Raw genomic sequence first — 22,885 nt, forward strand, 5'->3', positions numbered from 1 at the left:
CCCCGTTATTACATAATCACAGGCCTATATACCTTTTCTACCCTGGTCCCTGACACAACTATGGACCCCCTTGAGACCCTGGCTCAGCAAATGCAGGGCCTCTCCCTACAGGTCCAAGCCTGGCTCAGAGGGGCAACCAGCGTGATGTTACCCTGGTAGTGCCCCCCACCTCACCTCTTGAACCCCACCTCAAGTTACCTGACCGGTTCTCAGGGGACCGGAAGACTTTTTTCTCCTTTCGGGAGAGTTGTAGGCTCTATTTCCGTCTAAGGCCCCACTCCTCAGGTTCTGAGAGCCAGCGAGTGGGTATAATTATGTCCCGGCTACAGGACGGGCCCCAAGAATGGGCCTTCTCCTTGGCTCCTGAACTTTCCTCTGTTGATCTTTTTTTTTCTGCTCTCGGGCTCAAATATGACAAGACTAACAAGACTGCCTTTGCCGAGAGTCAGCTGGTGACCTTATGTCAGGGTAAGAGACCCGTTGAGGAGTACTGTTCTGACTTTAGGAAGTGGTGTGTAGCTTCTCGGTGGAATGACCCTGCCTTGAGGTGCCAGTTTAGATTGGGTCTGTCGAACGCCCTGAAAGAACAGTTAGTTAGCTATCCCTCTTCAGACACTCTAGATCAGGTTATGGCTTTAGCGATACGTCTTGACCGACGTCTCAGGGAACGATGACTTGAACGTTTTTGTGCTTTCTCCTCTGGCTCCCCCATGATGGCTCCCGAGGTTCCGTTGCTTTGTTCTTCCACGGAAAACTCGGATGAACCAATGCAACTCGGGGGCCTCCGTGTCTCCCCAACAATGTAGAGAGCTCTGCAGGAAGAATGGTCTCTGCTTCTACTGTGGGGATGACAAGCATCAAGTGAACAACTGTCCTAGGCGTAAGAATAAGCAGCCGGAAGAACTTCCGCGCCTAAGTGATCATCGGGGAGGTCACTTGGGCACACAGGTATTTCCCGTAAATATGAAACCTAATATGATCTTGCTTCCCTTTCAGGTCTCTTTTGAGGGTAGGTCTGCTACCGGCAGTGCCTTCGTGGATTCAGGGTCTTCTGCTAATATTATGTCTGTGGAATTTGCTATGTCTCTAGCTATGCCATTGATTGATTTGCCTAAACCTGTCCCGGTAGTGGGTATCGACTCCACTCCACTTGCTAATGGTTATTTTACGCAGCATACCCCTGTTTTTGAACTCATTGTTGGCTCCATGCATTTGGAGCAGTGCTCTGTACTGGTGATGCAGGGATTATCGTCCGATTTGATTTTAGGCCTTCCCTGGTTGCAGATGCATAATCCCACGTTTAGCTGGAATACTGGGGATCTTACCAAATGGGGTAATGAATGCATGACGTCATGTTTTTCTGTTAATTTTATTTCTCTCCGAGGAGGTGAACACTTTACCTGAGTTTATTCAGGACTTCGCTGATGTTTTTTCTAAAAAGGCCTCCTCATAGAGAATACGATTGCGCTATCGATTTGGTACCAGGAGCTAAGCTCCCTAAGGGTAGGATATTTAATCTCTCTTGTCCCGAACGTGAAGCCATGAGAGAGTATATCCAGGAATGCCTGGCCAAGGGTTACATTCGCCCCTCTACTTCTACGGTAGGTGCTGGCTTCTTCTTCGTAGGGAAGAAGGATGGTGGTCTTAGGCCGTGCATCGATTACCGAAACTTGAATAAGGTCATGGTAAGGAACCAGTATCCCCTTCCTTTGATTCCTGATCTCTTCAATCGGGTCAGGGGGCCCAATGGTTTTCTAAGTTTGATCTTCGGGGGGCTTATAACCGTATCCGCATCAGAGAGGGGGATGATGACATACTTGTGTTTACCAAGGACTGGTCCTCCCACATTGAGCATGTCAGGAAGGTGCTCCAGGCCCTTCGGGAAAACAAACTCTGTGCTAAAACCGAAAAATGTGTGTTTGGGGTGCAGGAGATACCATTTTTGAGTCAAATCCTCACTCCTAATGAATTCCGCATGGACACTGCCAAGGTTCAGGCTGTAGCTGAATGGGTCCAACCTGCCTCACTGAAGGCGTCACAGTGCTTTCTGGGGTTTGCTAATTAATACAGGAGATTTATTGCTAACTTCTCGGTCATCGCTAAGCCTCTTACGGATCTTACTCGCAAAGGTGCTGATCTCCTCCACTGGCCTCCAGAGGCGGTCCAGGCTTTTGAGGTCCTTAAGAAGTGCTTTATCTCGGCCCCAGTGCTGATTCAGCCTAACCAAATGGAGCCATTCATCATGGAGGTTGACGCCTCCAAGGTGGGAGTGGGTGCTGTCTTGTCCCAGGGTACCAGGTCCCTCACCCATCTCTGTCCCTGTGCCTACTTCTCCAGGAAGTTCTCGCCCACTGAGAGTAACTATGACATTGGCCACCGCGAACTCTTAGCCATTAAATGGGCATTAAATGGGCATTTGAAGAGTGGCGCCACTTCTTGGAGGGGTCTAGGCACCAGGTAACGGTCCTTACCGACCACAAGAATCTGGTTTTCCTAGAATCTGCCCGGGGGCTAAACCCGAGACAAGCTCGATGGGCGTTGTTTTTTACTAGATTCAACTTTTTGGTCACCTATAGGGCTGGGTCTAAAAATATTAAAGCTGATGCACTGTCGCGTAGCTTCATGGCCAGCCCTCCTTCGGAGGAAGATCCTGCTTGTGTTTTGCCCCCAGGTATAATCATTTCCTCTGTTGATTCTAACTTAGTCTCCGAAATTGCGGCTGATCAAGGTTCAGCTCCCGGGAACCTTCCTGAGAACAAGCTGTTTGTTCCCCTGCAATTCCGGCTAAGGGTACTCAGAGAAAATCATGACTTTGCACTATCTGGCCATCCAGGCATCCTGGGTACCAAGCACCTCATTGGCAGAAACTATTGGTGGCCTGGGTTGCCTAACGACGTTAAGGCCTACGTCGCCGCTTGTGAAACTTGTGCTAGGTCCAAGACTCCCAGGTCCCGACCAGCGGGCTTACTATGTTCTTTGCCCATTCCCCAGAGACCTTGGACCCATATCTCCATGGATTTTATCACCAATCTGCCTCCATCTCAAGGCAAATCGGTGGTGTGGGTTGTAGTAGACCGCTTCAGTAAGATGTGCCACTTTGTGCCCCTCAAGAAACTACCCAATGCTAAGACGTTAGCTACCCTGTTTGTCAAACACATCCTGCGTCTCCATGGGGTTCCTGTCAATATTGTTTCTGACAGAGGGGTACAATTTGTTTCATTGTTTTGGAGAGCTTTCTGTAAAAAGTTGGAGATTGATCTGTCCTTCTCCTCGGCCTTCTATCTGAAACTAATGGCCAAACCGAGAGGACTAATCAGTCTCTAGAACAATATTTAGGGTGTTTTATCTCTGACTGTCAATATGATTGGGTCTCCTTCATTTCCCTCGCCGAATTTTCCCTTAATAACCGGGTCAGTAACTCGTCAGGGGTCTCCCCCTTTTTCTGTAATTTTGGGTTTAATCCACGGTTCTCTTCCATTTCACCTGGTGGTTACAGCAATCCCGAGGTAGATGTCGTTCATCGGGAACTGTGCACAGTCTGGGCCCAGGTTCAGAAGAACCTAGAGGCGTCCCAGAGCATACAAAAGACTCAGGCAGCTAGAAGACGTTCTGCTAACCCCTTGTTTGTGGTCGGGGATCTGGTGTGGCTGTCTTCAAAAAATTTGCGCCTTAAAGTCCCGTCCAAAAAATGTGCTCCCCGGTATATAGGGTCGTACAAGGTCATTGAAGTCCTTAACCCTGTCTCCTTCCGACTGGAGTTACCCCTGTCTTTTCGAATACACGACGTGTTCCATGCCTCCCTCCTGAAACGCTGCTACCCATCCTTGGCTACCTCGAGGTAACCTCCGGTTCCTGTTCTTACCCCTGAAGGGGTAGAATTTGAGGTGGCCATGATTGTGAACAGCAGGATGGTCCAAGGCTCCCTCCAGTACCTGGTCCATTGGAGAGGATACGGGCTGAGGAGAGGACTTGGGTACCCGCCCGGGATGTTCACGCTGGGGTATTGCTCAGAAGGTTCCATATTCGGTTCCCCAACAAGCCAGGTCCACCTAGAAAGGGTCCAGTGGCCCCTCATAAAAGGGGGGGTACTGTAAAGGATCTGCCAGACACAGCTTCTGTGTCGACGCCCGTGGTTAATCAGTCTGCACCTGCTCCTAGGTCTGATAGAGTGGCTCGATCTGCTACCACTCAGGCTGGTAGGCTCAGGAGTGGGAGAACCTATCACAGCCTGGCCAGACGGTTCTAGCTCCCGCCTTCGGTCTATTTATACCTTCATTTCCTGCTTGTCTTTGCCTGTGATTCTTTCCTGTTTCCTGGCTCTGCTGCTCCTGCTATTATTATTGACGTTGCTTCATTTTGACCCTGGCTTTACTAACTACGCTCCTTCTCTGCGTTTGGTACCTCATACACTCCTGGTTTGACTCGGCTCGTTCACTACTCCTGTTGCTCACGGTGTTGCCGTGGGCAACTGCCCCATTTCCCTTAGTATCTGTGTACCCTTGTCTGTTTGTCGTACACATATTGAGCGTAGGGACCGTCGCCCAGTTGTACGCCGTCGCCTAGGACGGGCCATGCAAGTAGGCAGGGACTGAGTGGCAGGTAGATTAGGGCTCGCCTGTCTGTCTCCCTACCCCGTCATTACAAACAGATGGCAGTTTGTTCGCTGAAGGGCTGTCGAGCGGTACAATAATGTGTCTGCAGGCAACAGTGAATCATCGTGGAGGTTTCGTGCAAGTTTGGGGCTGCATTTCAGCAAATGAAGTTGGGGATTTGGTCAGGATTTATGGTGTCCTCAATACTGAGAAATACAGTCAGAGAATTATACATCATGCAATACATCAGGGAGTCGTCTGATTGGCTCCAAATATATTCGGCAGCAGGACAACGACCCCAAACATACAGCCAATGTCATTAAGTACTACGTTCAGCGTAAAGAAGAACAAGGAGCTCTGGAAGTGATGATAAGGCCCCCACAGAGCCCTGATCTCAACATAATCGAATCTGTCTGGGATTACATGAAGAGACTGCAGAACTTGAGGAAGCCTACATGCACAGAAGATCTGAGCTTAGTTCTCCAAAATGTTTTGGAACAACATCTCTGCCGAGTTCCTTCAAAAACTGTATGCAAGTGTACCTAGAAGAATTGATGCTGTTTTGAAGGCAAAGGGTGGTTACACCAAATATTGATTTGAATTAGCTTTCTCCTCTGTTCATTCACTTTGCATCTTGTTAATTGATTAAAAAAAACTATTAACACTTAATATTTGAAAACATTCTAACTTTGCAGCATTTTTCCACAACTGCCTGATGATCAGATCTACAGAGCAACAAGAACTCCAAGGAGCAATCTTCTGGAGTACAAAATGAAGGAAGACAACAGCAGGGTGCCCCTAGTGGTCATATACAACCCACAAATGAACATACTGAGGAAAATTGCTGCTGATCTCCAACCTGTATTTAACAAAGGCAATAAACTGAAGGAAATTACCTCTCCTTGCATACAAACAGCCACCAAACCTAAGGAATCTCCTGGACAGAATTCCCTCTCATCACCATCAGACACTGGCACCTTTCCTTGCAACAGTAGAAAATGCTAGACCTGTACCAACATCTTGTCATCAAACACCATCCACATACCAAACACGCAGCAGGGCTATAAAATCACTGGCATGTTCTCATGTACATCCTCCAATGTAGCGTACATGATACTGTGTACAAGGTGCATAGATAAAGGAATCTACATTGGGGAAACCAAACAAAAACTACAAACCAGGATGAATCTTCACAGACATACAATAAAACAGGAGGTGGATACACCCGTGGGAAAACATTTCTCTGGACCTGATTACAGTTTGGCAGATTTAAAGGTCCTAATTCTGAAGGGTCATTTTAAAAACAACAGAGAGAGAAAAATTTGTGAATTCAAGCTGACGATAAAATTCCAGTCATTGACACAAGGCCTCAATCTAACACCTGGATTTATGAGCCACTACATGGACACACGTCACATCCCCCATCAGACTGACTCCAGATGCCTTAACTCCTAAGCCATCACCCCTATAACCTCAGTTTTATTGCCCCGGCTTATCTTGATGATGTATCACCTCATGTACTAATTGTCTTTATGTAACATCTAAATGTTGTGGTTTTTTCTAAGACATTCATTTGTAATTATCCTGAAGAAGGAGCCTGTGTGCTCTGAAAGCCGCATATAGAACTTTTATGGTTAGCCAATAAAGGTATTATACCTGCTATACTTTTGTCACAAAAGTATTTAACATTCCACAACTCCCTAAAACTTTTGCACAGTATTGTATGTCCATCAAGTTCAACTTGAAGGAGTCCTTCAAATGGTATTCCAACACTTCCTCCACCTGATATGTCTAGAGCTGCTTACTCCATTTCATGACCTCTTGTATCTACTCCCTATTCCTCTGGCATGGTTCCAACCTTATCTATCTCATAAATACTGTTTCCCTTATCCTGTACCACACCTGTCTTTTGTATCATTACAATGTGCTGCCCCAATATAATGCTCTGTAAAGTGCTATGATAGTTTAATGCTCTATATAATCAAATAATAATAATAAAAAATAAATAAAAATGCAGAAACCTAAAAAAGAAAAACATTTCTGCCATCTGGGTGTCTGGCTGTCATACGTCTCTGGGCAACCGCAATTTTAGAGTGACATAAAAAGCTGGAGCTGGAATAAAGCCCCTTAATGACTGCTGTAAAAAAGAGGTATTCCAATTTCCCATTCATTAAATAATTGTAAAAATTTCACCCAGCAAAATTAAAACTCTGGTCTTTAGAAGCCCAGAATGTCGTCTCATTGCTGATGTCTGCACCTGTGCAAATTTTGTTTTGAACAAAAGTGGGAAAACTGCAATTTCAAATTGCATTTCATGACTGCGGTCCACGAAACATAAAGGAACCACACTTTAATGGTGCTATTAAAAAGGATGCAGTTCATCAGGGCAGCTTTGGGTTGTGAAGTTCTGGAGAGCTGCCATTTTGACAGGCCTCAGGCTGCAGACACAGTACTTACAAGAAGTCCATGACACTTTTGACTTTCTTCAGTATCTTTCACTGGCAGAGAACTGAAAGGAAGGAAAAAATAATGTTTTCCAAAAAATTGTTTGTTTTAGGCGAAAAGGATTTATCAGCATATGGTAATTCACAAGTATATTTTGTATTGATTAGAACATAAAATTTGTAGGTTCTAATTTAAAAGGTAACTAAACATTTGACAAACTTCTGACATGTCATAGTGACATGTCAGAAGTTTTGATTGGAGGGCGTTTGAACACTGAGACCCCCACCAATCGCTAAAACGAAGTGGCAGAAGCCGATGTATCGGAGTACGGGCTCATAGACTTTCTATTAAGTCCGTCCTCCGATACATTGATTTGCGGAAAAGGCCGAACAGAAATGAAGCGGCTGAGCGCTCACACGAGCAATTCTGCCGCTTCGTTTTAGTGATTGGTGGGGGACTCAGTGCTCGGACCCCCACCGATCAAAACTTCTGATATGTCACTATGACATGTAAGAAGTTTGTTGAACGTTTAGTTACACTTTAAACACCTACTAGTGGTTAATCTCGTGGTGATTGAACTCAGATCCTCAGAGTTCTGAGACCTGTATAAATGCACTCTGTCTGCGACCTTGTGCATTTATATGGCCGCAGAACCCTTCGGTGACATCTAATATTCTTATTATTTACAGTACAGGGTATATTATGTTATGTCATATGTTGTCACACCTGTCTATTTTATTCCTATCCTCTTCATTTCTTATGAGAGAATCTGGTGGATGTTCATCTGTTAACTCTTCATGTTCTGTGATCTTCCTTGTGATGTTATGGAGTAAACTCTGTAGCACTGATAAAAGATAAGCAGTTAAACATTGTATGAGGGCTTGGGCCCTTTTACATCGGCCATTGATAGCGCGAATGCGCGCTCATATGAATGCTTTTTTCCAATCATTTCCCTGTGTAAACAGTGCAGTAATCAACCGCCGAACAAGAAAAAATGTTCATCAGCTGATTGTATCTTTTATGGAGCCAAAAAAAGTTAGCTAGTCAGCAGCACATCTTTCTGTGTAAATAGGGGATGTGCTGCCGACAGGATGAAAATGTATGGGGACGAACGAGTGCCGATCAACGTGCTGTGTGGTCAATTAGCACTCATTTAATGGCCAGGAATTTTTCCATGTAAAAGCATCCTTACACCTGCAAGTTGAGGGGTTTATCACCTTCACCATAAATGACCACAATCTGCTTTTGTACAACGAAACGAAATGTGTACCTGTTGGGAAGTTTTCAAGTTGAGTAAGATTTGTAGATAGACCTTCTTCACTTACATCTTGTATCCCTTCTGTTAACGCATCTGTCAATGAGTGATAACCTTAAATCAAAGGACATAATTATTATTATTGCTACTTTTATAGAGCAAAAATCAAAACTAAGGGTAGAAGAGGTTAAAGGGGGCTTCCCATTACAGTAAGTGATGGCATATTACTAGGATATGCCATCACTTACTGATTTGTTATGGTCTGGCTGCAGGTACCCCCACCAATCCTCAGAAAGAGGGAGAACTTGAATGGGACTCTGTTTCAGTTCCCTATACAGCGGGTGGCCAGCAGTGCAACTGTGTAGGCAATAAACCAAAAGGCACCACAGTCTCTTTGTTCTTGTGTTCTGCGGGGATTCGAGAGAGAATATCCCTTTCAATAATAATTCAGAAAATTCGAACAAAAATCTAACCTTTTCGCAACCTTAGATCAAAATAAGAGAAAACTGCAGTGAAAGAGAGAACAGTGGTAATGGTATTAAGCAAAGCATAAGCCTGGGGGTACATAGCAACAGAAAGCCATGTGCTGGAATTTTGCAATGGTCGCATGAACGCTACCAACTTTTGTCCTCATAGGGGATAATAGGAGTTGCGTCACAACTGCACCCCCCTATTTTCTGGCACCATGTATCCCTATCCTGCACAGTATAAAATAACAATAATGATACTGATATTGAAAATATCAAAGTTATCTTACCTTTAGTAATAAGCAGATTTCTTATCTCCGTCACACATTTGTGTAATCTTTCTGAGATTTGACAGAACTCGACATGGTGATCACCACTGTCCACAGTTGCTTCCTCGCCCTGTCCTGGATTGAAAATTTGTTCTCTCTAAAGTCACACCAACAGAGATTGTTAAATCGCCTTATGACTTAATACATTATGTTGTTAATACTATATGTTCCACTTAAACCTTCATAATGTATATTTTTCAAAATAATGCCCAATACTAGAGCTGCTCTAATAACAGGTCAAATGTTCCAAAGTCAGGTACAGAAAACATCCATTGGTCACTCAAATTTTCAAAGTGTTGCTATCTCCTTTTAAATTGTGCTCCCTAAAGAAGCAAGCTTTGCAAAACTAGCTTTGGGATATGCATATATTATACTCTCAAACAAATCCGGTAATTATTATAGGTAAGTGGAATCTTGTTTTTGTTACGATTTGATCATGATAACAGAATTTATTCGATAACCTTCTAGGAGTATTTGGCCAACATAATGAGCAGGGAATTAATTAAATAATTTTCTTTGAATGCTGGCCAATATTCAGACTGTGTATATGTGTAGACACTTATGACTACATTTTTGTTTGGGCCCTTATAATGTTGTTGTGGCACAGTCACCTAATACTCTATCATGTACATACTCAGCCGGTGTCTTATATAATCTGCCCGTAAAAATTTAGGGCTTAGTCATTTAATACAAAAAGTCTTTAAACATTGGATTGAATTTATGTTCATATTTCTGTATATATTATAGCACAATAACTGTCTGTATTGGGGTGTTTATAACTTTTTTTTAATTGTGAATTACTTTTTATTGTAACCTTTATAAGAAATGTATCCACTATTCCTGTGTAGGTTGTGATGTATATTATTTTTTTTAATTAATTAGCAAAAAAGGGATGTGAAGACCATCTTATTCTATTTCTCCAGCCCCCAGATTTACGTGCATTTTGGGGTGTTAACAGAAATAAAATATAATTTCAACTGTTAAAAACCCAAGTCAATAGATCTAAACAAAACCATCTGTCTTATGCAATGCAGTCTGTGGCCTGCATACTTCTTGCCTCTGGACATTGTTAGACTTTTTGATTGTATATGGTTAAAGTGACCCTCCAGGAAAAAGCTGAAAAATGGCGCTTTTGCCACAAGGGTAAGCGCCCATCCCTCCCACAAAGTTAGACTTAGCTCGTTCCTACTGTTCCAAGGATCCATGGGGGTCTTCATAAGGGAGGCTCCTTCACATGGATGCCTGTTCATGTACTGAGCAGCAGTTGTCATGAGCTGCCTGGGAACCTGTATGTAACGGCCACTGCCCACTGCCGTGTACTTACCATTTCTTCTGGCCGGTGCCGCTCCTCTGGATTTGGTACTGGTAGGCTGCCCATGCAGCTGCCGCAGCTTACCTCCTGCCTTGTCCACTGCTGTTCCTAAGGACCCAGCTTTACCAGGCTATAAAGGGATTTTTCCCACTCTGCTCCAATGCCTGAGTAATTAGGTTCCTTCCTAGCTTGCTAGTGATAACCTGCATTTATTTAGTTTGGATTTCCCGTGATTGACCTCTACCTGTTCCTTTGACTATCCTTGCCTGCCGCCTCCCCTGCCCTCTTGCCTGTGACTCATGACAAACCTTTGCCATCAGCCCTGACCTTGACTCAACTAACCGCGAGTGCCCGTCCGCATGCACTGACTTATGCTATACCAGACCTCACATTCTGTTTTCGTTGGTTGTTGCCAAGGTGGACTACTCTGGGGGTAGCGACCGGGAGTTCCTTAGCAGATAAATCTAGATCCCTGCATAGGGGTTAAAGGGTAACTACCTGGTGTCCCCTTAGACTCCACTCCCTTGTTTTGCCCCACGTCAAATCTCATGATGACACAGTGGGTTTACACCATCCCTTGCAAGCCCTGCAACTGTCTCACTATCCACGGGCCCCGTGACATTGTTCAGGAAATAACATTCTGTGCGGCAGCTTTTTCCAGGAAATTTAATTTAAAGCACCACTATCTTGAGAACATTTACCAAATGCTAATAAGGGGTTAAACTGTGCAGTCCCCTATACTAAGCTCCCTTGGCATCACTACTGACATGGTTATTTTCCAGATGGGGTATAACCCTTTATGGGCACCACATACATGTCCTTATTTAAAGTGTCAACTGTGTTCTTACAGTGGTGCTTTTATTGTAAGGATTTATGAATAATAGCAGTATTATATTGCAGTTCTATGATAGAATAATCAGGCTTTCTGGTTTATCAGTTGCCTGATTAAAGGAATGTTACTGTACCACTTTTAATAACAGTTAAAGCAACAGATTTCATTATAGAAAGTCCGCAGAGTACTACAGTAACCGCTAAATGGATGAGATTTCAACAAATCTCATCCACACGCTGCAGAAATTATATGCAGAAAAGAAGTGCAGAAATTGATTTGCGGTGCAGATTCTCAATCTGAAGCATGTCAATTTCTCTTGCGAAAAAGTTGCGGAATTTCTGCACAGAAAATCAGTTTGGAAATTTTGCAGTGTTTACGCTGTGTGGATGTACCCAAAGAGTGATTCAACCTAAATGTTGAATTTATAACCCACAATCTGAACCACAAACTGGTCACTAACAACAGACTGCACTATTTGCAACAAGGTTTTCCTAAAACAAAAGATATGTTCACAGTTCAATCCCACAGTTCAATGCATTTAAAAAAGAAAACAATGTAGGTGTGTTATGGAGCATGCACATTTTTCTTTACTGCCCCAGTGGCTAGTGTGCAACTAGAAACACTGCTTTTTTTAATTATTATTTTATTTTAAAGCCCAAGAACATGCCTTCTCTTATTCAGTTGCAAAAGAAAAAAAGTGTGGCAAGGATCCAGTCCTTTTGTATACCCGCTCCAGTAGAAAGAACATTAGGCATTTCCCAACCCTCTAAAGCTAGATTCACACGGGCGTTGCGTATCTTGGAAGTGAAAAAGTGCAGTTTTTCACATCCAAGGTGAATCCTTTCTCTGTGCTGCAGGATGCGATATCACGCATCTCCCATAGATTGGAGTTTATGGAGGGATGCGTGAAGCGGGAAAAAATAGGACAAGTCCTAATTTCTCACGGACCCTTCACACAGTCCGTTGAAACAACGGCCGTGTGAACGGACACATTGAATTATATAGGTCCGTGTGACGGCCGTTGAACGTTGAAATGTTTGTGTGAATAAGGCTTTATAAGCATGTAAACCCTGCAAGAGTTAGGCTACATTCACACGAGCGTATCAGATTCACGCGTGTGAAAAACGCGCGTGAATCTGGTCCGTGTGCTGTGTGTTATGCATCAGTGTGCTTTGCGAGTGGCATGCGTTTTTCACGCACTCGCAAAGCACATCTTTTTTTTTTTCAATGGAATTGATGCGCAAATCATGCACAGCACACGGATGTGCATCCGTATGCTGTGCGTGATTTTCACGCACCTATTGACTTCACAGGGAATGTAGGTGCGTGAAAAACGCACTAAAGCCAATTGGCCAAATCTTATATGTACCACGGGATTTGGAGCTGTCAAGCTACCCAAGACTTTTGGGGGGAAATGTGCAGGTTTGCAACAACATTCTGGGCAACATCCCTACCAATGTCTCCACAATGTTTGTTATTCCATCCGGTGAGACCACCTGAGGAGGAGGATACAGCGATTTCTAGACGGGTGCCCTCAATAATACATACTGTCCTCATGTTAGCAAAAAGATGTCTATTGCAGAACTGGTTGCTTGGGGAAGCCCCAACAATATCGGAGGTGATTATACAGCTGAAGAAGCTTTTGAATATAGAACGCCTAGAAACAGAAAGACATAAAGAAAAAGAAACAACCCACTTTTTCGCCAAATGGAAAAGATTTATTGTTACTCAATTCGATGATCAGGAGCTCAGAGAATTGATGACCTCGTTTAGACATACAGCGTGGTACGCAAGAGAACACCTTAGTGGTTCTTTGGGAGTATTGGATGTATCCTAGATGTATCAGGGTGAAAGATATTAGGACAATAACATGTATTGTTAGACTACTTGCACAGGTTCTTTATGGTATGGGGGGAACTAGAGGGAATAGGGAGAGGGTGTGCAAAGTCAAGAAAGGATATGGACAAGGAACATCGGGTTGCTTTCTAGATTACACTAGATTAGGTTAGAAGGGTTGAATCGGACAGAATACTGGAGGTGGAATGGGATGGTTGGCTATGTGTCGGAAATAACTGTAAAATCTTACCTGAATGGACGTTCTACTGTGTAATATTTTGTGAATGATAATGATGTCAATACATTTTGGCAATTGTTCATTTGTTTTTCAATGTTCAATGCTGTATTGAAGTGTTATTATGTAAAATTGGAAAAAGGTAAATAAAAATGAAAGTTAAAAAAAAAAAAGCGCACTAATATAGGACATGCAGTGAGTTTCATGTGTGTGTGAATGGCCCCATTGAAATCAGTGGGTCAGTGTGCTGTGTGTGATTTTCACGCACAGCACACGGACGAGTTTTACGCTCATCTGAATGAGCCCTTAGGTCTTATTCACACGAACATGTCCGTTTTGCGTGCGTAAAAAACACAGCATTTTTGTTGCATTGCAGTTCCGTGTGGCATCCATGTACGGTGCACGTCTTCGTTTTTTACCTGTGTATGTCATCCGTATGTCACGCGTTTTTTACGTCAGCAAAAAAAACCTGAAGGAGGTGTTTTTCTTTTTCTCATCATTTCTTTAGCTACTGTTACGTGAATCACGGACAGCACACGGATGACGCCTGTGTGCTGTCTGTGATTCTTACGCACAAATTGAATTCAATGGGAGGGTGATGCGCAAAAAACGCACAAGAATAGGACATGCAGTGAGTTTCACGCAGCTGACACACGCTGCGTGAAAAACACAATGTCTGAATGGCCCCATTGAATTGCATAGGTCCGTGTGACGTCTGTTGATTAAACGTGCGTAACACAGACGTGAAATACGCTCGTGTGAATAAAGCAATAGGGGCCAATTGTTACCTTTCCTTGAAAATGCTTCAGGAGGCATCCTGTGTTGTGATTTTCAATACAGCTCTGCACTGACCAAGGGCATCAATAACCACTCGTGCATAGCTAGATACAGCCTATAAGTAGAGTCATCTATTCTAATGCTTATACAGCTGTTGCAGGTTTCTTAGTCTCCAGCATTACAAGATAAGGAAACCTTGGTACTACGGAGGAGGACGTGGGCAGTAAGATGGGATTGAACTATGTAAATATCTTTTTCTGAAGGTCTTTTTTACATAGGAAAAGGGCATTTGGTTGAGTCCTACTCACCCTAATCTTGCTGGCAACTATGACTTTATAAACACCTGTATAAGCACTTTTAAGAGCCTTGAAACAGGACTCAGGATATCAGCGAAGAGACAGGTTTGTACATTGACTTACATGGAAGCCACCTATAGGTAATACTAGAGAGACAGTTTTGTGCCTTTTAGAGGAGATCTATTTTGCATACTTTGATTCCCAGAGAGCATTGCCTTAGACACCCTATCAGCTGGATCTCCACAATCACAATGAACACCTGTAATAAGTGGTTAAAGGGACTTTTCAATTCTGTGTTTTGAAAATTATTTCATCCAATAAGCAAACATTCTTTCATAATGTAACCTGGGCATCATACACTAACAAAGCAGAAATACCTTATTCTCTTTTTCAATCAGAGTATCATTCAGCATGGGCGGTTCAGATGACTGGTTGTTAGAATAAGTTCTTATAGAGTGGATGGATCTCTTAGTTTCTTTTGCTGTAACTTCTGACTTCTGTGCTTCAGAAGGTGGGGTCTTCATTTCTGCAGTAACAATATGATATCATTGCTTTGCCAAGATTACCTTGTCAATTGCACAAGAATTTTTTGTACTATATATTTTTTTAGATTACTTTAACATATATAATATTAACAAGGAAAAGAGAACAGGGGAATGGTTGGAAGAATATATCATGGAGAAAAAATATAGAGAAGGGAATATGGAAGAAAGAAGGAAGGGCATCTTGCTATACTATATATATGTTTTATATTTAGATTATTAAACATTACCTAATATATAGCAATAAACTATAGACTATATAAATTCTCACTTCCTGGGAATGGAGATAAATATGAGATATTACATTCACAACTCACCAAGCATACAGTAGATGCTATTTAAATGTATATTCCTTTTTGTGTACTGTCATTCCGCGACAATTTTATTATACTGTCCTAAAATGTGTAGTAAACGGCTATTTATTTGTTAACCTATAAATAAAATTATATAATGTAATAATACAGAATATTTTACCTGGTAATGATGTAGTGCAAAGACTATGATCCATATTGGAATTCATATTGGTTAAAGGAATAGCTGTAAAGGAATGGATGCTGTTTCTTACTGCAGAAACTGATGTATTCAGCTCAGTGGTCTGAACGTGCACAGGAAGTGATGCAAAATATTGAATATTCTTGTCAGGTGGAGAAACTGATATGATTCCATGGACATCTTGGTCAGTCTTAGAAATTAAAGTAGTGTATGCATTTTCATATGTAGTTGATGGTGCTACCATGATGTCAACATCAGGAAAACATCCGTAGGTCTTTTCATCCAGCTCAGACTTTGGAGCAAAATAAGGATTTTTCAAATGGGTATCTGTGTTCGGTATATCAGTCGATGTCATAGGATTTGTGTCTTCATTAGACATGAGTGATATAATAGGGCTGGACTTATTGGGAACCAGTAGAATAAAGTCGCTGCTGTTGGCCTGAGCGCTTGGTGCTGCCTTATCAGAAATTGGACTGTTGCACCTTTCACTTGAAAGTATAGGCAATATAACATGATTTACTTGATCAGTTTCATTGTATGGTGCAGTAATATCAGATCCATTACCAGGAAAAGGGAATGACACATTAATACTATCTTTTATTTCTTCTGATTTTGGCTTTGATATTGTAGACTGATCATTTTCCTTTGTCACAGGAAGTAGTTGCTCCAATTTGTTTTCAAGCGAGGCTGTGATCTCTGGAGACATACAAAGTGTTGGAATTAACTCAATGATCTCTTGAGGAACAACAGAAGATATAGCGAAGTTCAACTGAGAATTATCGTTGACTCTCTGGGTAATAGCATCAGCTTGTATTTGTGGTAAATTGGTTGGAGTTGTCTTGCAAGATTTGTTATTGCCAGACTTATGATGTGATGTTGAGTTGTACTCTTCTACATTAGATAATGTTGTAGCTGAAGTAGGAAAAGATGGACTAGTAAATTCCAGATACTTGGTCATATCATCCATAAGTTCATTGTCAGTGTCTATATAATTCAAATCCAACCTTTGCATCTTATTGGGCTCATTGTTTGTCTCCTACAAAGACCAAGAACATGGAGTCATGAATCACTGATAAGAGATACTCTCAAGTTTTATTAAACTTAGTAGCACGTTCCATTAAATAGTGCAGTGTAAAACAATATAAGCCTCTTTTTTAATCAGGTTTTTTTCCAATTAACACCAGTGTTTAACACTTGGCACATGATGGCAATTCACATAAGCAATACTGCCATAATGCTGAATCAGGTAAGCAGTTTTTGGGGAGAGAGGTCTGTACCATTTGTGAAGACCAAATTAGCACAAGACAGAAAGTGACACATTGGTCAGTTCACATGTAGCATAAATATTGCGGATTTTCCGGAATGGAATTCGCTGCAGAAAATCCACAGCATAATACATAGGTATATCAAAGAAAAGAAGCAGCAGTCCAAATGGAAAGTATCCAACAGCAGTTTTTATTCACCCATATGTGTAAGGGGTGCAGCCTTTGCCAAGCCTTTGCATTGAGCAGCTGAAACGTTGCACCCCTTATACATACAGGTGAATAAAAAAACACTTTTGGATACTTTCCATTTGGAGTGCTGCCTCTTTTCCTTGCTATACCTATGTTTGAGGGATTTAGAAGTCGGATCCCTGGAGGCTTGCAACCAATTGACCCCTGCAAGGTCTAGCTCTACTGTGCTGCTCTTACCTTCAAGTTCACAGCATAATACAGTAGCAGCAAAGTGGATGAGATTTGAGCAAATTTCATCCACATGCTGCGTAAATGCTGAGCGGAAAAACCGCTGCGGATTATTGCGGGTTTTCCCTATTGAATTCAATGAGGAGGTAAAACATTTTTTGCAACGGAAAAGCAGCAATTCCACTGCAAAAAAAATGCAACTCAGAAAAAAACTCATACTTACCAAGAATTCTGTGTTTCTTCGTCCAGGCCGGCCTCCTGGGATGACGTTTCATCCCATGTGACCGATGCAGCCATTCACAGGCTGCAGTGGTCACATGGGATGAAACTTCATCCCAGGGCTGCAGAATGTCATGACGTCGGAGGAATTGTAATTTTTTTTTTAGGTGCAGTTTTCCACAAGGCCTTTTGGTGCCATTTTTCGGTCGGAATTTCCTTTTACGCAGCTTATCCGCCCTGTGTGAATGTAGCCTAAAGCTGACTTCTTTAACCCCTTAAGGACCCGGACAATTTTGGCCTTGAGTACAGAAATATAATGGCAGGAAGGAGGTGAAGGGAAAGTGAGCCCTAATCTACCCACCGCCCTGTCCCTGCCTACTTGCAACGACCCGCCCTAGGCGACGGGGTACAACTGGGCAGCGGTCCCTACGCTGTCTAAGTGCACGGGAGAACAAACAGGGAACACGCAAGGGAAGGGGCAGTAGCCCACGGAACGCCGCAAGGAAACGGAGCGGTGAATGAATAGTCAGGACCAGGATGAAGTGAAGTATACCAACGTGAGCACGGAGAAGGAAGCAAGCCAGGGGCAAAGCGAAGCAGGTTAAGCAGAACTGCAGCAAGGCAGAAGCACGGCAGAAGCAGGCTGGAGCAAGCAGCAGTGGGGCCAGGAATCCAGAAGAATTACAAGCACTGAGGAAGAGAACACGGCAGGTAATAAAGGACAGGGGGCGGAGCTAACTCCGACTGACCAGGCCGCGATAGGCTCTCCCACTCCTGAGCCTGCCACCCTGGTTGGTGGGAGACGGTGTCAGTCTAACAGGTCTGGCCTCAGGTGTGGATTGATTAATCCCAGGAGTATACCTAGACGTAGTACCTGGCAGATCCCTAACAGTACTCCCCCTTTTATGAGGGGCCACCGGACCCTTACTAAGAGGACCCGGTTTAGTAGGGAAGAGAAGGTGGAACCTCCTGATCAATACCCCAGCGTGAACATCACGGGCAGGTACCCAAGTCCTCTCCTCCGGCCCGTATCCTCTCCAATGGACCAGGTACTGGAGGGAGCCCTGGACCATCCTACTGTCCATAATCTTGGCCACCTCGAATTCCACCCCCTCAGGGGTGAGAACGGGAACAGGAGGTTTCCTCGAGGGGGACCAGGACGGGGAGCAGCGTTTGAGGAGGGAGGCATGGAAGACGTCATGTATGCGAAAGGATGGGGGCAGCTCCAGACGGAAGGATACAGGGTTGAGGACTTCAATGATCTTATAATGTCCAATAAATCGGGGAGCAAACTTCCTGGACGGGACCTTAAGGCGCAAGTTCCTGGACGACAACCAGACCAAATCCCCGACGACAAACCGGGGGTTAGCAGAACGTCTACTATCAGCCTGAATCTTTTGTGCGCTCTGGGACGCCTCTAGGTTCTTCTGAACCTGGGCCCAGACTGTGCACAGTTCCCGATGAACATCCTCTACCTCAGGATTATTGGAACAACCAGGGGAAACGGAGGAGAACCTTGGGTTAAACCCGAAATTACAGAAAAACGGGGAGACCCCTGACGAGTTACTGACCCGGTTATTCAGGAAAAATTCAGCAAGGGGAAGGAATGAGACCCAATCGAATTGACAGTCAGAGATGAAACACCTTAAATATTGTTCCAGGGATTGGTTAGTCCTTTCCGTTTGGCCATTAGTTTCGGGATGGAAGGCGGAGGAGAAGGACAGATCAATCTCCAACTTTTTACAAAAAGCTCTCCAAAATAAGGAAACAAATTGTACCCCTCTGTCAGAAACGATATTGACTGGGGCCCCATGGAGACGCAGGATGTGTTTCACAAACAAAGAAGCTAACGTCTTGGCGTTAGGTAGCTTCTTAAGGGGCACAAAGTGGCACATCTTGCTGAAGCGGTCTACTACCACCCACACCACGACTTGCCCTTAGATGGGGGCAAATCGGTGATAAAATCCATGATATGGGTCCAAGGTCTCTGGGGAATGGGCAAGGAACGTAGTAGGCCCGCAGGTCGGGACCTAGGGGTTTTGGACCTAGCGCAAACCTCACAAGCGGCGACGTAAGCCCTAACGTCTTTAGGCAACCCAGGCCACCAATAGTTTCTGGTAATGAGGTGTTTGGTGCCCAAGATGCCAGGATGACCAGATAGAGCGGAGTCATGGTTTTCCCTGAGTACCCTTAGCCGGTATTGCAGGGGAACAAACAGTTTGTCCCCAGGGACGTTCCCGGGAGCTGAACTCTGATCAGCCGCAATATCAGAAGCTAAATCAGAATCCGTGGCAGAAACGATTATACCAGGGGGTAAAATACAAGCAGGATCCTTCTCGGAAGGAGGATTGGCCATGAAACTACATGACAGAGCATCAGCCTTATTACTCTTGGACCCAGCCCTATAGGTAACCAAGAAATTCAATCTGGTAAAGAATAGTGCCCACCGAGCTTGTCTAGGATTAAGCCTCCGGGCCGATTCTAGGAAAACCAGATTCTTGTGATCCGTAAGGACCGTTACCTGGTGTCTGGTCCCCTCCAGGAAGTGCCGCCACTCTTCAAAAGCCCATTTAATGGCTAGAAGTTCGCGGTTGCCAATATCATAGTTACTCTCCGTGGGCGAAAACTTCCTAGAGAAGTAAGCACAGGGGCGGAGATGGGTGAGGGAGCTGGTACCCTGGGACAAGACGGCCCCCACTCCCACCTCGGATGCGTCAACCTCCACAATAAATGGCTCCTCTTGGTTGGGCTGAATCAGCACGGGGGCCGAGATAAAGCACTTCTTGAGGGTCTCAAAGGCCTGGACGGCCTCAGGGGGCCAATGGAGGACATCAGCACCCTTGCGAGTAAGGTCCGTAAGAGGCTTAGCGACGACCGAGAAGTTGGCAATAAATCTCCTGTAATAGTTGGCGAACCCTAAAAAACACTGTAACGTCTTAAGGGAGGCAGGTTGGACCCATTCCGCCACAGCCTGAACCTTGGCAGGGTCCATGCGGAATTCATGAGGAGTGAGGATTTGCCCTAAAAATGGTATCTCCTGTACCCCAAAGACACATTTTTCAGTCTTAGCAAACAGATTATTCTCCCGAAGGACCTGGAGCACCTTCCTGACATGCTCCACGTGGGAGGACCAGTCTTTGGAAAACACCAGTATGTCATCAAGGTACACAACAAGAAAATTACCCAGGTAATCTCTCAGGATTTCATTAATAAAATTCTGGAAGACAGCACGGGCATTACACAACCCAAAGGGCATGACCAGGTATTCGAAATGACCCTCGGGTGTGTTGAACGCAGTTTTCCACTCATCCCCCTCTTTGATACGGATAAGGTTATATGCCCCCCATGGATCGAACTTAGAAAACCATTGGGCTCCCTGAACCTGATTAAAAAGATCCGGAATCAAAGGAAGAGGGTACTGGTTCCTTACGGTGACCTTATTCAGGTTACGATAATCAATGCATGGCCTAAGACCACCATCCTTCTTCCCCACGAAGAAGAAGCCAGCACCTACAGGAGAAGTCGAGGGGCGAATGAAACCCTTGGCCAGGCATTCTTGGATATACACCCTCATAGCTTCACGTTCAGGACATGAAAGATTAAATATCCTACCCTTAGGAAGCTTGGCACCAGGCACCAAATCGATGGCGCAATCGTAATCTCTATCGGGGGGCAACACCTCGGAGGCCTCCTTAGAAAACACATCGGCGAAGTCCTGAACAAACTCCGGAAGCGTGTTTACCTCCTCCCGGGGAGAAATAGAGTTAACAGAAAGACATGACATAAGACATTCATTACCCCATTTGGTAAGCTCCCCAGTATTCCAATCAAACGTGGGATTATGCAACTGCAACCAGGGAAGACCTAATACCAGATCAGACGATAATCCCTGCATCACCAGTACAGAGCACTGCTCCAAATGCATGGAGCCAACCAGGAGTTCAAAAACAGGAGTATGCTGGGTAAAATAACCATTAGCAAGGGGGGTTGAGTCGATACCTACTACAGGGATAGGATAAGGTAAATCAATAAAAGGCATCTTTAGAGACATAGCAAATTCCACAGACATGATATTAGCAGATGAGCCAGAATCCACGAAAGCACTGCCCGTGGCAGACCGGCCAGCAAACGAGACCTGAAAGGGAAGCAAAATTTTATTGCGTTTCACATTAACGGGAAATACCTGTGCGCCCAAGTGACCTCCCCGATGATCACTTAGGCGCGGAAGTTTTCCGGCTTTTTATTCTTGCGCCTGGGACAGGTGTTCAGTAGATGCTTGTCGTCCCCACAGTAGAAGCAGAGACCATTCATTCTGCGAAACTCCCTACGTTGTCGAGGGGACATGGAGGCCCCGAGTTGCATAGGTACCTCCGAGTCCTCCGTGGAGGGGCGAGGAGACGGGACCTCGGGGGGAATCGCAGGGAAGTCAGAGGGGAGCACATTGAAACGTTCAAGCTGACGTTCCCTGAGACGTCGGTCAAGTCGTACTGCTAGGGCCATAACCTGGTCAAGGGAGTCAGAAGAGGGGTAGCTAACCAGCAGATCCTTCAGGGCGTCAGATAATCCTAACCTAAACTGGCACCTTAGGGCCGGATCGTTCCACCGAGAAGCTACGCACCACTTTCTAAAATCAGAACAGTATTCCTCAACCGGTCTCCTACCCTGACGTAAGGTCACCAGCTGACTCTCGGCTAAAGCAGTCCTGTCAGTCTCGTCGTAAATGAGTCCGAGGGCAGAGAAAAAACGATCAACAGAGGAAAGTTCAGGGGCGTCAGGAGCCAAGGAGAAGGCCCACTCTTGGGGCCCTTCCTGGAGTCGGGATATGATGATACCCACCCGCTGGTTCTCGGAACCTGAGGAGTGGGGTTTTAGGCGGAAATACAGTCTGCAACTCTCCCGGAAGGAGAGAAACGTCTTACGGTCCCCTGAGAACCGGTCAGGTAACTTGAGGTCGGGTTCTAGAGGTGAGGTGAGGGGTACTACTAAGGCAGCGTCACCCTGGTTGACCCTCTGGGCCAGGGCCTGGACCTGTAGGGAGAGGCCCTGCATCTGCTGGGTCAGGGTCTCAAGGGGGTCCATGATAGCGTCAGCGTAGGAGAATGGTAGACTAGGTATGGGCTTGTAATTATGTAATGGCAGGAAGGAGGTGAAGGGAAAGTGAGCCCTAATCTACCCACCGCCCTGTCCCTGCCTACTTGCAACAACCCGCCCTAGGCGACCGGGTACAACTGGGCGGCGGTCCCTACGCTGTCTAAGTGCACGGGAGAACAAACAGGGAACACGCAAGGGAAGGGGCAGTAGCCCACGGAACGCCGCAAAGAAACGGAGCGGTGAATGAATAGTCAGGACCAGGATGAAGTGAAGTATACCAACGTGAGCACGGAGAAGGAAGCAAGTCAGGGGCAAAGTGAAACAGGTTAAGCAGAACTGCAGCAAGGCAGAAGCACGGCAGAAGCAGGCTGGAGCAAGCAGCAGTGGGGCCAGGAATCCAGAAGAATTACAAGCTCTGAGGAAGAGAACACGGCAGGTAATAAAGGACAGGGGGCGGAGCTAACTCCGACTGACCAGGCCGCT

The 22,885-nt window shown here is 44.8% G+C and overlaps 1 protein-coding gene across 1 annotated transcript in view; it reads right to left on the reverse strand.

Moving 5' to 3' along the window:
- Positions 1 to 16,387, reverse strand: part of LOC142748045 (uncharacterized) — a 36,914-nt gene extending 20,527 nt beyond the window's left edge. Inside the window, exons 1-6 of the mRNA XM_075855158.1 lie at positions 15,393 to 16,387; positions 14,754 to 14,902; positions 9,050 to 9,185; positions 8,308 to 8,406; positions 7,764 to 7,881; positions 7,050 to 7,101 (exon numbers count right to left, since the gene is read on the reverse strand). Coding sequence (XP_075711273.1) covers positions 7,050 to 7,101; positions 7,764 to 7,881; positions 8,308 to 8,406; positions 9,050 to 9,185; positions 14,754 to 14,902; positions 15,393 to 16,377 — 1,539 coding nt within the window. The 5' untranslated portion in view covers positions 16,378 to 16,387. The remainder of the gene's footprint in view (positions 1 to 7,049; positions 7,102 to 7,763; positions 7,882 to 8,307; positions 8,407 to 9,049; positions 9,186 to 14,753; positions 14,903 to 15,392) is intronic.
- Positions 16,388 to 22,885: the final 6,498 nt, after the last annotated feature.

Source organism: Rhinoderma darwinii, chromosome 3, assembly GCF_050947455.1.
Source record: "Rhinoderma darwinii isolate aRhiDar2 chromosome 3, aRhiDar2.hap1, whole genome shotgun sequence".
In the NCBI taxonomy this organism is placed as follows: domain Eukaryota; kingdom Metazoa; phylum Chordata; class Amphibia; order Anura; family Rhinodermatidae; genus Rhinoderma; species Rhinoderma darwinii.